Source organism: Gopherus flavomarginatus, chromosome 24 (assembly GCF_025201925.1).
Source record: "Gopherus flavomarginatus isolate rGopFla2 chromosome 24, rGopFla2.mat.asm, whole genome shotgun sequence".
Lineage (NCBI taxonomy): Eukaryota > Metazoa > Chordata > Testudines > Testudinidae > Gopherus > Gopherus flavomarginatus.
Window position 1 is genome coordinate 11,661,877 of NC_066640.1, and position 14,114 is coordinate 11,675,990.

A 14,114-nucleotide genomic window follows, 5' to 3' on the forward strand; every position below is an offset into this window, starting at 1 on the left:
ATTTCATATGAAAACTTTTGGGGGGGGGGGAAGGGGAGACAAGAATCAGTTTTTGCCCCCTTGCCCCCAGCTTTCTGCTTAGACCACTCCACAACCTCCTGCCAGCTCTGCAGGGACATAATACAACCCAGTTTATCAGTGGACAGGCCACGTTCCTCACAGCAGATTGGTGAATCCAGGCAAACACAAGGGTTAAAGCAGCTGTTTCTCAAAAGCAACCACCATGGCCACATGCAGCCACCAAGGGCTTTTCTCGGGGCCACAGACTCCTGGGCTGTGATGGGGGGGAGGGCAAAGTAGAGCCTCCTCCTCTCCATTGCTCCTGGATGCTGGGGCCAGCAGCAGGGGTTGGGCCCTGCCCCCCCTCTGGGGACACCTGGGGCACAACGCTGGAGTGGAGGAGCAGGCAGCCAGGGAGTTCCCCACCTCTCCAGGAGTGGTGGGGCTCAGGCTTTGGGCTTCAAACCCTGGCGTCACGGGGCAGCAGGCTCTGGCCACAGGGCTTCGGGCTCCACCCCTGAGCTCTTGCTGCACAGTGGCAGGGCCCAGGCTCCATCCACATGGGTTCAGGCTCCATCCGTGGACCCTGTTCTCCAGCCACAGGGCTTCAGGCTCTGGCCCCAGGGCTTCAGGCTCCAGTCCCCCACCTCCATCTTCCCTGGCTCCCACTGCCTCCCCCAACCTCCATCTAGGGCTTAATTTGGCCCCAGGCTTGCCAGGGCTCAGTAAGTCTGCTGTGAAAAGTGATACTTGCATGTCTGTTAATAGCACTTTTCACACCAGACTTACTAGCTAGCAATAAATAAATGACAATGATTTGGACATGTCTATGTGCATATTTATTTGGTTTTCCTAAAGCTAATCAACTATTTTAGGAAAAAATGTGAGAGCAGCACTCTGAGACCACCAAAAAATGTGTCCTGAGAACCACTGGGTTAGAGGATGTAGGTTACACCGTACCGCCATGCAGGCAGCACATCTAGATTGTTGGGCAAGGGATGGCTTTCAGTTCATACACTCCAGTTATGGGAAGGAGAACCAACAGCAGCATCTGATTGTTTTGTGAGACAGATCAGGGCTCATCGTAATCCAGGGCTAAGAGACAGATCTCCAGAAGGGATCTGAAGACAATCAGAGTGTGACAGCTGAATCTGACGGCCCGAGCACAGGACTGGGAGTAAGGATGTTTGCATGGCAGGAGGCACATGTCACCCTAACCCTGAGTAATCTTCATGGCTATTTCAGAAACCAAGAGAACACTTCCTTCTTTCATGTCAAGACTCCCCCAGCACCTATCTCTGTGTGTTCTCTCCACCCCTCGTGCGAGTGGTCTTGCCTATACTGAACTTTTTTGCACTGGTGCAAAACCCGTGTAGAAGCATTACATCAGTGTAAACCGTGCCAGCTACGGTGCTGTACCATGGCAAGTCATGATTAACACGAGTGCAGCATGTTTGTGTTAGTGAGTTGCATTGGTGAAGCCATAACAAGGAACAACTCCAGGCCAGGTTTAGATTCCCAGCTGGTATAAACCAGCGCAGCCTCATTGACTTCTCTGGAGCTATGCTGACTACACTGGCTAGTTATCTGGACCACTGAGTTCAAAGGAATTGCACTTGATTATGCCAGCTGGGGATCTGGTCACATTAAATTCAATGGAGCTGCACCAATTTACATCAGCTGAGGATCTGGCCCAAAGAGCAGACTCAGTATGTGCCACAACTGATTCCCTCTTCAAAGGCCAATGTTTTTAATAATATTCATCCCCGTTAAGATTACATTTTTATTTCGGTGACATTTCTAAATGGGATCGAATTTTAGAACAATTTATGTTAGTAAATAATGATGTATCGACTAATTATCCCAGCAAGGAACTGGACACTGACTGGCTGTAAGTGACAAACTGCTTCTTGGGTCAGCCCAGGTGAGCTGTCCTAGCAGCCACTTGGTTCTGGCACAGCTGGGATGTGTAACTCCCTGCGTCAAAGCTGAATTTCTAAGCAATATGTTGCCACTTGCTGTTCCGTTCTGTACAGGTCTTTTTACCGCATTCATCATGGTGGTATCTGAGCATCCTCCAGTGTTGCCTGAAGCCACAGGACTAACATTTGCCATGTGTCTGTTCTCTCATTCTCTCTCACTTCCTTGTCACTTCTATTTAGCAAATGGGGCTTGACTAAGGTTGAAGCTGGGTTTTGACTGGCTGCAGGTGACAAAATGCTTCTTGGACTGTGTCACCGCTACAACCACCAGACTCTTTTGAAGGAGGTGGGGCACATCACTCCCTGACCCAAAGCCTTTCTTTGTGAGAAGTAGTGGCCCATGTCACCAGCTTCTCTCTCCTCCCCCCCGACTTGGAGGAACTGGAGCAGCAAACAGGGTCATTTCAGAAGGCGACGCACCCAAGAGTCCTAAAAGAGTTGGTCAAGGAGCTCTCCAGCCCACCAATGTTAATCTCTAATCAATCTTGGAATACCCAGGGCCAACGAGAGTGGGGGGAAGCTGGTACAAATTACCAGGGCCCGGAAGGGGGCCTGGGGCCCAGCTTCCCCGGCCCTGTTTAGCCAGTCCGCCCTTGCTGGGGGGCCCAAAAAATTTTTTTCACCAGGGCCCGAACCTGCTCTCGGTGGCCCTGGGAATACCGGGGAAATTCCAGAAGACAGGTATGGTGCTAATGTTACCAATACTCAAAAGGGGCTAGTGGGATGACCTGGGTAACTATTGTTCTAAAATTCAATCACATTTATTATGGTGAATTTCAAAAAATGTAACCTTACATTGATTAAAAGTCATTTGGTCTTTGAGTGTTGTCAAGGGCCACAGCAGATGGGCCCAGCTCCTGCCGGGCTCCCTGACTAACTGGGCTGGTAGACAAGAAGTGAGCTTTCCTGCACTCAACTTGGGACTGAGAGTAGCCACATCCCCTGACTGGCTGCTGGCTTAGCAGCCCTACTCGCAAACCTGACGCCCAGATCACTGTCTGCTCAACGCGCACCGTGCCTGTAGTGCTACTTGCTCTGCTTCCAGTCCCCACTCCAGCTTGGTTTCTGAACCTGCTCTGCCCAAGCCCCCCTTCCACTCTGGATTCTGATTTCTGGATTCAATTCTCGGCTTCACCTCTGGTTTACCTTCTGGTTCCGGCATTCGGCTTCTGTCCGTCCAGTACTGATCCCTCGGCTCATTCCTAGACTCTGCTCACCCTGGACCCAGCTCTAAATGGCAGGCCAAACTCTCATTTCAACCACTAAGCCTGACCACCGTGACTAAGTTCCTCCTCTATCTTGGTGGGTCCTGTGCTTATTGCTGGATTTTGCTAGCCTCAGAGATCTTCCTGTGTTGGATCAGGAGTTGGGAGGTTTTGGGTGGAACCCGGGCCCACCCTCTACCCCAGGTTCCAGCCCAGGGCCCTGTGGATTGCAGCTGTCTAGAGTGCCTCCTGGAACAGCTACACGACAGCTACAACTCCCTGGGCTACTTCCCCATGGCCTCCTCCCAACACCTCCTTTGTCCTCATCACCAGACCTTCCTCCTGGTGTCTGATAACACTTGCACACCCTCTCACTCCCAGCTCCTAACTGGAGTGAGAGCCTTTTTATACCAGGTGTCCTGATTAGCCTTAATTAATTCTAGTAACTTCCCTATTGACTACAGGTGTCCTAATTAGCCTGCCTGCCTTAATTAGTTCTAGAAAGTTCCGAATAGTCCCTGTTATCTTACCCAGGGAAAAGAGACTTGCTTAGCCTGGAGCTAATGTATCTACTTTGACCACTCTCTTGTAGCCATCTGGCCTCACCCTGTCACACCACCCATGGCCTGGTTGGCTACAGATATGGAACTGGGAACTAAGACTAAGGAACTAGGAATAAGGAACCAAATTCAACCCAATGCCTGACTGGGAGTATGTATTCTATGCTCCCAGGGGAGGCAACAGTCACCCAGACAGAAGGCTCACTCCTCCCGGAGATACACAGTCACATGTGCCTCTCTCAGGAGAGGACATCCAGAGCTGATTAACCTAACGCTGTTCCACTCCCAGTATATGTGACCCAGGCTGTCTGCCTCCCTGGAGTAATAGTTTGGGACTGATCCAACAAGCTGATTAAAGGGGTGCTGGTGCCCTCAGCTGGAAATCTAGCCAGTTTTAAAGACGGTTGGATGCAATCTCAGGTCCTACACGTGCCCTTCCCTTGCCAATTTTGGTGGGTTTTGCCACCACATTTTATTAATGTGTTAAATAACATTTCCAGTGTTGCCAACCCTCTCAGTATTTGGTGTTGGGGTTTTTACTTATTTTTTTAAAAAAGCTCCAGCTGCTGGAGTCCTGTGAGTACATGACAATCTCGACTTTCCTCAATAAAGAAAGAGGAGAAAAAAAGTAAGTTTCTAGTCCTCATTTTTAATGGAGAAAAGCTTAAAAATGTGGCACATGGTTGCCATGATAGAAATAACAATTCATTCAAATAATTAATTAGCAGAGCACAGTAGCCCAAGTTGCACATTTCCAATCCAATACCAGATCCCACAAGGGCGGGGGTGCTTGGCTGCAGGGGTTTCATTGATGTCTCTGGAAAGAACCGTAGTCACCTGCAGTTACCTCCCCAGAGATTACCAATTATGCAAGATTTGCTGAGTTCCTCTTCCCCTAGGCAGCCCAGTTCTGTCAGCAGCCTACATACAATGGGTCACACTTGGTTCTCTGCCACAGGAGATGATCAGAATCTGAGCCTGTGAGTCCATCACTTTCCGTCCTTCTCTTTTTTCCCGTTTGACCCATTATTATGCGTATTGCAGGAGCACCTGGGAGCCCCAATCACGAAGCACGACCCCCATCCGTGCAGACATAGAACAAAAAGATGCTCTCTCCTGGACTGCTCTAGTTAGAGAGATTTGTTCTTCCCTGCTAATTCCTATTCTTTGAAAGGACCCAGCTGCCAGTGCTGAGCAGTGGGAGGCAGAGAGCAGAACAAAATGTCGAGAGGAAGGCTGGCCTAGTGGTTACAGCGGGGGTCAGCGCTCAGGGGACATGGATCCAAGTCCTGGCTGTGCCACTGATTTGCTCTGCAGGCTGGGGTAAGTCACATCATATTGATGTGGCAGCTTCCCCAGCTGTAAAATGGGGATAGCCCAGCTATTCAGGGACTTACATGGCCCCTGTCGCCCTTTTGCAGTAGGGAAGTAAGTGTGAGGGGCTGTCCTTAAGGACAGAGGAAGGTGCAGAGGGGGAGGGAGCCATGGAGAACCCTCTCATCCAAAGCAGCATCATACAAGGACCATGTGTCCATCGAAGGTGCAGAGAGAACAACCTCAGTTCCTTTCCATGAGTCTAAACTGCTCCAACAGTGACCCCTCGTGACGGGATTTCAGAGATTGCCACCAGGCAGAGCTCCCCCTGCTGTTCTCTGGGCTCCCGAATGTAGGCCGCATTTGGCCGTATATAATCCATGGTCTTGTCTCAGCATCACCAGGGCCCAGGCACCCAGGGCACACACTGAGCTCTGGTCTACAGTACAGACCCATACTGGTGCAACTGCATCAGTCAGGGCTGAAATCCACACCCCCAGAGATGTAGTTATACCAAGCTAAGCCCCTTGCCGACAGAGCTGTGGAACTAGGGAGGCTGCTGCACCCCCTGGCTTGAAGTGGTTCCCATCATACACAGGGTTTACAGTTTGGTTCAATGGCTCTCAGCCCCATCCGCACTATACAAATTGTATAGGTAAAAATCAGTCCCTCACTAAAATTTGCCCCCTTTGGAGGGGTGGGGAAGGAGAGTTTGGCCAGGGAGTCTAATCACAGAGTTCTTGGGTAATGTGGGAGAGAAATTCTTTCAGCTACCATGGTGGTGGCTCCCATGTAAACACCTAGAGAACCAAAAGTCTGAGAAAGGAAGAGATGAGAAAGAGAGGAAGCAAGGAAAAGGAGAGAGAGAAGATGGTGGGAAAGGAGAAGCAGGGCGGCCTATCAGATATGGCGCTGGAAGGGGAGCTATAGATTTCTAGCTTGGCCCCAAACCTGCTGGGTGAAGTCACTTCCCCTCTCTGCACCTGTTTCCTCTCCCAGCCATTTGGCCATTTAGACTGTCAGCTCTTTGGGCTGGGACTGTCTCTTACTTTGTGCCTGTACAGCGCCTGGTGCCTGTCCAGTAGGGTGATCAGATAGCAAGTATGAAAAATCAGGATGGAGGATGGGGAGGCCATAGGCACCTGTATAAGACAAAGCCACAAATATTGGGACTGTCCCTATAAAATCAGGGCGTCTGGTCACCCTACCATTGGGGTCTCTAGGTGCTACCATCATACAAATACCAAGAGTCAAGAAAGTTTTCCTTGCTGGTCAGAAATTGAAACTGAGAAGAGGCTAAAGTGTTAAAACCCAAAGCCATCAATTCTGGAGAGAGTGTCGCCAACTTCTCTAGCACGCAGAGGGGAACCCCAGGGCCTGAACAAGGTCAGGAAACGCACAGATTTTCCCATGGTTTTATTGCCCCTTCTTGCCAATGGGTGGCAGCAGAGTTCACCCAGAGCAGCGGTTCACACTTTTCTGATTGTGCCCCCCTTCTTTGTGTCTGTAGTTTATGCAAACACACACACACACACACGCCACACAAGTATATCAACATGCAACCCTCACGCAGTATTACCAACAGCCAGGCGTTGATTCAGACAGCGCCAACGAGCCATTGGAATAACCACAAACGCCACCCTGCGATGGTGGTCGATGATCTCAGTGAAACGTGCACACCGGGTTGTAGCCAACGGATTCATGCACCGATGGCAAAGACTTTGTATAATGCGAGGCAAGCGTCACAGAAATCTGTCACAACGCACAGCGCCACTGACAATCAAATGCACAGCACCACTCGAGGCGCTGATGTGTCTGGAGGAATCGGCTTTGCCAGTTATGTCCCCCCCACCACCCGCCAAAGCTTCTCATGCCCCCACCCCAAATACATTCTTTGCCCCCCAGTTTGAGACCCTCTGGCCTAAAGAGCCTGGCCCAGCCTAGCCCTGCCATCAGCGGGTTAATAATGCCATGGGGCTCCAGCTTGGCACTTTTGTCTCCCATGAGACCACTTTTGACTGCAGCAGATACCCAACCTAGCATCACTCCACAGGCAAATCCCCAGCCACAGGCAGGCTCATCTTGCTCCACGCATCTGGAGCCTTTCAGCCACTTGGCCCAATCCTTCAGTCCCTACTCAGGCAACTGACTGCCATGGGCAGTTTGCCAGATAACTGGAGGATCAAGCCCTTAAATTGCACTGACCGGGACCACTTCTCGGTTACGTTAGGGCAGGGGCTTAAAGTGGGTGGAAAGGGCCCCTGAGAATACTCCTTGTGCTGGGGGTCTCCCTGCTCTGTGGCTTTTGTAGAATGGGACTAAGGGCTGTATCCCACCTCTGCTCCCAGCAGACAGAGCAGATGTGTGTGGCCCCAGAGCATTGCCATGGTCAATGGGGGGGCATGGGAAGCAGACCATCAGGTATAACTGCCCCAAGGCTGCTCTAGCATGCACCAGGGGTCAAGAGGTGCCTTGAACAACCCTATAACTCAGGGAGTGCAGAGATGGCTTAAAGCCACCTTAACAACACCCTGCAGCCCTGCCCCTAGCATAGGAACAGAGGAACTGAGACTCAAACCCACAATCCAGCCATACCGCATCAGGCAACGTGAAACATGCATGCATACCAGCTGACTATTCCTCTCCCAGTAGTCACCCTATAGCCTCACTATCCCAGAGACCCTCCTTCTGGGCACGACCCAGTGTTGCAGCCCCTCTGCCTCTCCGAGTCCCACATCCAAACTCCAACTCTTCCAGGCTCAATCCTCTTCATCCCTCTCAAATGATCTGGTCTTCTTCCTCAACTCTCAGAGCTTCTTCTCTGCAGTCTCCTCTCCCAGGCCTGCTTTAGGAGTGGCCTGGTCCCCAACTGTCCTCACCCTTCAGGACTGTCCTAGGGCACAAGCTCCTACCTGTAGGCCCCTCTGCGGTTCCTTTCCCAGAGAGCAGAAATCCCCAACTACCTCTCTCCTGAGTCTTCATTCTCTCTTGCCCTACAAGTTTGGTTCTAATCCTTAATTACCTGCCTCCCCTCCAGGAGCCCCAGAATGGGTCAATTGCGCCCAATCTTGCAAGGTGTGGCTTGCCCTCTCCCCGCATTGCAGTCAGCAAGAATGGACCCAGGAAACTATCATACTAGGTTGGTTCTGCCTCCTATCTCTGATAGCGGCAAGCACCAAGATGCTTTAGAGGAAGGTGCAAGAACCCTGCTGCTGCAGGATTACCTGCCCAGGGACTTACCAGCTGAGTGACCACAGTCAGAATTTCCTTATGCCATGAAGCATGAGGGTTTATATCCCTCCCTTGGTTATTTCTAACATTTACTATTGTAACCCTGGATTTTCTGTACCAGCATCTCTAACCCCTCTTTTAATATCGCTAAACTCTTGGTTTTAATGGCATAGCACGGCAAAGAGTTCCACAGGCTAATTGTGCCTGACGGCATGCGCGTGGTAGCTAGGCAGTACCTCTCAGGACCTGCTCACAAAGCTAGGCCCTCGCTCAGCCACTCAGCAGGTGCAGTTAGACAAAGATTTTGCAAGATAATCTGATGTGTTAGGTGCCATAAAACACGCTGCTTCTAGGAAACTGGGGGTGGGGGGTGAGGATGGAGGGAGGTTGGTACTGTGGTTATGGTACTGGGCTGTGCTGCAGGGGAGGGTTAATATTCATTTGTGTTACTGTACCACCTAGGAGCCCTAGTTGTGGACCAGGACCCCCCTGTTGTAGGTGCTGTACAAGCACAGAACAAAAAGACAGTCCCTGCCCAAAGATTTGATTCCCTTCTCTGCCACTGATGTTCTCTGTGACCTTGGGCAAGTCACTTAATCTCCCTGGGCCTGAGTTCCCATCTGTAAACTGGGGGTTGGGGGATAAATACATTATACAAATAAAGCTTGTAAGGTGCTCTGGCACTAGGGGGATGTTCAAAAGCACAAAGGGTGATTTGGTGCCTGACTCCCATTGAAACGGAGCGGGAGTTGGGGCATAATTCTCCTTTGTGTCTTTGAAAATTTCCCCTATAATCTCTCCTGGCTTCAGTTCCTATCTGGAAAATGGGGCTAATGAAACCCCCAGGGAAAGCTCATCTCAAAGAACCAGAGAGAGATCCGGTCCCCCTGCAAACAGTGATCACAACCTTTTTTTCCCTCCCCACTTAAAAAAAGAAAAGTCAAACCTCTAAAAACAAAACAAGAAAAGAGGAATCAAGCTGCTTTTGTCTCTCTTTCTGCACATTTGCCTTTTCCTGTGAAGTGTTTGCAGGTTAGCCTGACACGCCAATCAGGAAATTAGTTTGCATCACATGCTTCAGCCCTGACAGTTAAGCAGCGAGCTAATGTGGTTGAACTGTTAAGGGAGTCGCGCCTGAGCTGGGCAGGCTGCAGCTACACAGGGCTTCTACGCAAGGCTCGAGATCAAGACGTGGTGGATGGAAATAGAGAGAAAGAGAAAGTGAACCCCAGCTGGGAGCTAAGAGACCGGGGATCGGCTGGGGTGGGACGCGAGGAAGACCTTGCTCTACGTTTGGGAAAGATGTTTTCAAGGAAGAAACGTGAGTTAATGAAAACTCCCTCAATATCTAAGAAGACCAGGGCAGGAAGCCCCATACCGCAAACCCCATCTGTAAGTAACACTGCATCCTCTTTCCTCTGATCAATGCAAATGTGAACAGCTAAGATGCAATGGGAGGCAGGGTGGCTCTGAAAATTATCAACCTTTAGGGCAGTGGTGGGAGGAAGAGGAAGGGGGGAAAGATACCTGAGGCAACAGTTTATCTGTTTAGAAGTTGGCTTTGAAAAGGAGAGAAGATGTGATTAAATGGAGGGGGGAGGATAGGATGGAAGGATGAGAGAAATTAAGCAGCAGCAGCAGCGATTGGGAGCGAAGTGAGGGAAATGATAATTGATGGGCGCGTTGGGTAGGATTTGGCATTCGCGTCTACGGAACGCAACTTTGCAGAAGCAAAGCGGCTGAGACAGGTGGGACAGAGGGAATGAGATCAAAGCCGGAGAAGGAGGAAGACAGGAGCTCGGCTTTATTTCCATTATAGAGAACAGAAATCAGAGGTTGGGGGAGGCTATCTGGGGTCAACTTCCTCCTGTGAGCTAGGCCTAGCTCTGGAAGGAGGGAACAAAGGGGGGATGGACAGGAGTGTGTGGATGTGTTTTTAAACAAGCTACATGGGGTTCTAAAGCAGGCAAAAAAGGAAGTTCCCAGCTTCATCTTCCTGCTGCTTTGGAAACAGCTGTGGTTGAGACACACACCCTGACCCACCTCAGCCCCTCCTTAGAAACAGACTCAATTTAAAATATAGATTCTATGAAGAAGGAATGGGGGTGGGCCCCAAAGCCGTCGAAAACCATCCAGCAGCTTCTTAAAGGGCAGTGGCTGTGTTTGCTCCTCCTTCTCCATCCTTCTTTCCGGGCCAGTTCTTGGGGGTTTGTGGATGGGTCCAGCCCGTAGGCCCCTCGTGTGTAAGACCAGAGGATGCTGAGCAAACGCGCAGCTGGGAAGAGCAGCTACAGCCCGTACTCTGTAGGGCTCAGGAGAATGGCGAAGAAACACGGCTCATGTGAGCATGCCCTGGACTCCTTCTCCTACAGACCAAAGGTGTGGTTGAAGGTAGGTGGGAACCCAGGGTCAAATTCTGCCTTCTGCTTCTGTCCATGCAACTCCACCCAGGGGGCAAACAGGGAAACAGTAGAATCCAGCCCCATGATTTCAACTAGAACCCCTCCAGCCTCCTAGCCAAGCCTGTGCAGCATAAGCAAGCTGCCACCAGACAGGGAACCTATCACCCTGCAGTTGCCAAAGCAACAGAGTTGAGAGCCCACAGGTCAGAGGGGGCTGCATGGTGTTATCACATCTCACTCTTGGCTAGAAGTTCACAGGGGTCTGGAGATTCCTCTTGGATCAGTTTGCCTGTCGTTTATCCTTCTGGGATCTTGGAACCCACAGTCACCGCTAGCCTCCTGGGGGTTCATTTCTCAATTTTTTGTCTCTAATTGAGCCTCGTGCGAAGGCCAGTGCCAGGGTTTGAGAGCGAAGGGCCCTATTTATTCACCGAGCAGCCAGAGCAAAGGCAGTAGAAGCTTCCTCACAGCCCTGCCCTGGAGGGACCACCTCTAGGAGAGAGGAGAGGCCAGCCCCCAGCTCATCCAGTTCCTGGGCTCACGACTGACACTGCCCCCACGAGGCCCAGTCGCTGCCAGCTGGGGTGGGTTTTGTCACGCTTGCTGAGAACTGGGCTGAGACCTACCAGACTCATTTCACGTACAGGCTGCCGAACAGCCGTCTGATAGGAACTACTGAAAGCAGCATGGATCTGAATCACTGGCTTAGAGGTGGAAGACGCCACCAAGTCCCTGAGCCATGCAGTCCCTTATGGTGTGGCTCTAGAAAGTCCTTGATCAGACAATGGTCTCACGGGCTCTCCTAGGTAACTCCTGCTTTCCTTTTGTATTGTGCTAAATAATGCGCCTTTGGCCAGAGAGAAGACATTGTCAGCTAGGCTGGCTGGTCCTTTCCTTTCTGTAATTGAAACTGTTTCTGTTATCAGCCATGGTTTCTGATGCAACTCTACCCACAAACCAGACATGGTTGGCACGGAGTGGCTCAGGGGTCTCCAGTCCACGGAATGCCCTCCTATGACTTCTATGTTTATTCCAGCCTTCTCTTGTCACTGGCTTTGAAAGACCAGGTGTCTTCCCAGTACAGATATGCTGACGGGGCATTTCACATGCAAAACCTGTAGAATAGGAAATGCCAGATAAAAGACGTAAGGGAAGAACTCAAAGTTGTCCCTGGCCCATCACAAGCTCTTCCTCCAGCAGCTACACACAATACAACTGAGTCGTCCTGAATTTGATCTGAAATCCCCCGCGGGAAGCCAACAAATCTTCTTTGAGTTGGGAATGGAAAAGTTCCCATGGAGCTCAGGACATTGAACCATCGTGGGGTGACACTGTGCCACAATGTCATGTCACGTTACATCCCAGCATGGTGTCTTCATCCCAGTGTGAGATCACGGCACATCACCTAAGAGGGACACCATAACCTGGAGGCAATGTCTGTCCTCTTGCGCCCCTCGCTGTGCCCGAGTGTTTGGAGAACACAGTGTGAACTCTCGGCTTCTCCATTATCTCCTGGCTTTGGTCAGTTTGCACCAGCCATACCTTTTAATGACATTTGTGCATGATTACAATACAGTGTCACACGCTCCGGATCCTAGGCCAGACCCAAAGCCAAGGCGGAGGAAAGTTCTCCAAATCCATGAACAGAATAACCTGCTCTAAGTCGACGCTGGCACTGGGCGTCCAGTGGAACCTCGTGTGACATACAATGGCCTATTGTCAATCTACCCAGTAGAGGACAACCCGATATAATGTGGCATAGGGCGGTTAACACTGTAATTCCACATGGCAAAAGGGGCCACGGTGCAGAGAGAGACACCAGAAGACAGTGGAGGAGAGATGAGCAGTAACTGATATAAGTCAGGCAGCCAGCAGGGACATGGAAGAAACCAGCTCATGGTGATCAGAGAGAAAAGTTTGTGGTTTCTGAGTTGATGACTGATGCTTGTGAAAGGTCCCGCATCAAGGGCTGTTTACGTGTTGAAAGCCTTGGGGGAAGGTCTTAGGCAATTGAGACTGTTAAGGCCACATCATATTTTCACCCCTGTGGGACTCTGCTTCTTGAGCTGGGTGTTTCCAGTGGTGCAGGGACCGAGGTGATAAAGCTCCACGCCTGGCTGTCGCTGTGTGGTACAGAGCAGCGGATCAAGGACGCGAGTGGATCAGTATCTCAGAGTCTGGCCTAGTGGCACTCTATGAACCTAGAACTCTTTGGAACCTCATCCCAGTCTGGGCAGCACCTCCAGAAGGGAGATGCTGGGGCGGATAGCGAGCTAAATGATAGCTAGTGTTTCTACCATACTTCCTACAGCGCCTCCTGCTGGGAGGGCTGGATCAGGAACAGCACGGCTTTCGCAACTTGTTAAGCCAATGATACTCAGAGTATGGCTTGTGAGCTGCAAGTGACTCTTAAACGTGTCTCCTGCAGCTCTGTGCAGCAAGTGATATTAAAACACAGCGAGATATAATTAACTAATCTCAAGTTATTAACCGATCAGGATGCTTTTACGATGTTATTAACCAATTAAGTTAACTTATTTGCTGTGAGATTAATATATATAAGTATTTCCCCTGCCATACTGTCTAAATAGGAATAGCAAGATAGACAATGAATCAGGGAATTCACACTCCTGTGTCTCTTTCGGGTAACACTGATCACTGATTTGGTTCCTGAACTCCTGAGATCTGAGTAGACTTGTATTAGTGCTAGTGGGATCATGACTGTCTTGTTCCAAGAATTCTGCATTTTGTTGTATCGAAATCATAATTCATCTTTGTTCAGTCATTTTGTGGTTCACGGGGGGTCTACCCCCACTGTTGAGCTGAATTCTTACTGATATCAGCAGGAGTTCCACGCACAGGGCAAAGAATGTAGCTCGTATAGCTCTGAGAGGTGAATCATTCAAACCTGCCAACTTTTATTCACAGTTCAGTCATTTTCCTCTCCCCAGCTGGGTCACTCACTGTCTTCATCTTCGGAGATTGTCCCTACATTTCTGGAAGGAAATGTTCCTTTGATTCCTTAAACATTTTCTTGTTACAAAATGCAAACTCTATAGCCACCTTAATCGATGATAAGACCGTGATCGCATTTACCTTGGTGAAAATGCAGAGTAACCCCTCCAGTTTCAGTTTAGGAGTTACACCAGGGTTGCTGGAATCAGAAACTGGCCCATTAACTCATTAAATCTCATAGCCTCCTTGTAAAAGGTTCCTAAATGGGGAAACCGAGGCACAGAGAGATTAAGTGACTTGCTCAAGGTCACAAAGAAAGTCAGCGGCAGAGCTAGAAGGTCCTGACTCCCAGTGCCCTTCTGTAACAACTACTCATAGTCCAATCTCAGGGCTAGGGATAGAACCCAGGAGTCCTGTCGCCCAGTCCTCCCCTGGGCTTTACCCACTAGACCCCATTCCTCTTCT

General features: G+C 50.3%; 1 protein-coding gene across 2 annotated transcripts in view; it reads left to right on the forward strand.

Moving 5' to 3' along the window:
• The first annotated feature begins 7,814 nt into the window (after positions 1–7,814).
• ARHGAP45 (Rho GTPase activating protein 45) overlaps positions 7,815–14,114 on the forward strand; it is a 46,113-nt gene continuing 39,813 nt past the window's right edge. The window contains exon 1 of one of the 2 annotated variants that reach the window (XM_050933873.1): positions 7,815–9,684. In XM_050933873.1, the coding sequence (XP_050789830.1) occupies positions 9,595–9,684 (90 nt within the window). In that variant the 5' untranslated portion in view covers positions 7,815–9,594. Of the gene's footprint in view, positions 9,685–9,706; positions 10,684–14,114 lie in introns of those variants that run through there. The other variant, XM_050933872.1, reaches the window with a different exon arrangement.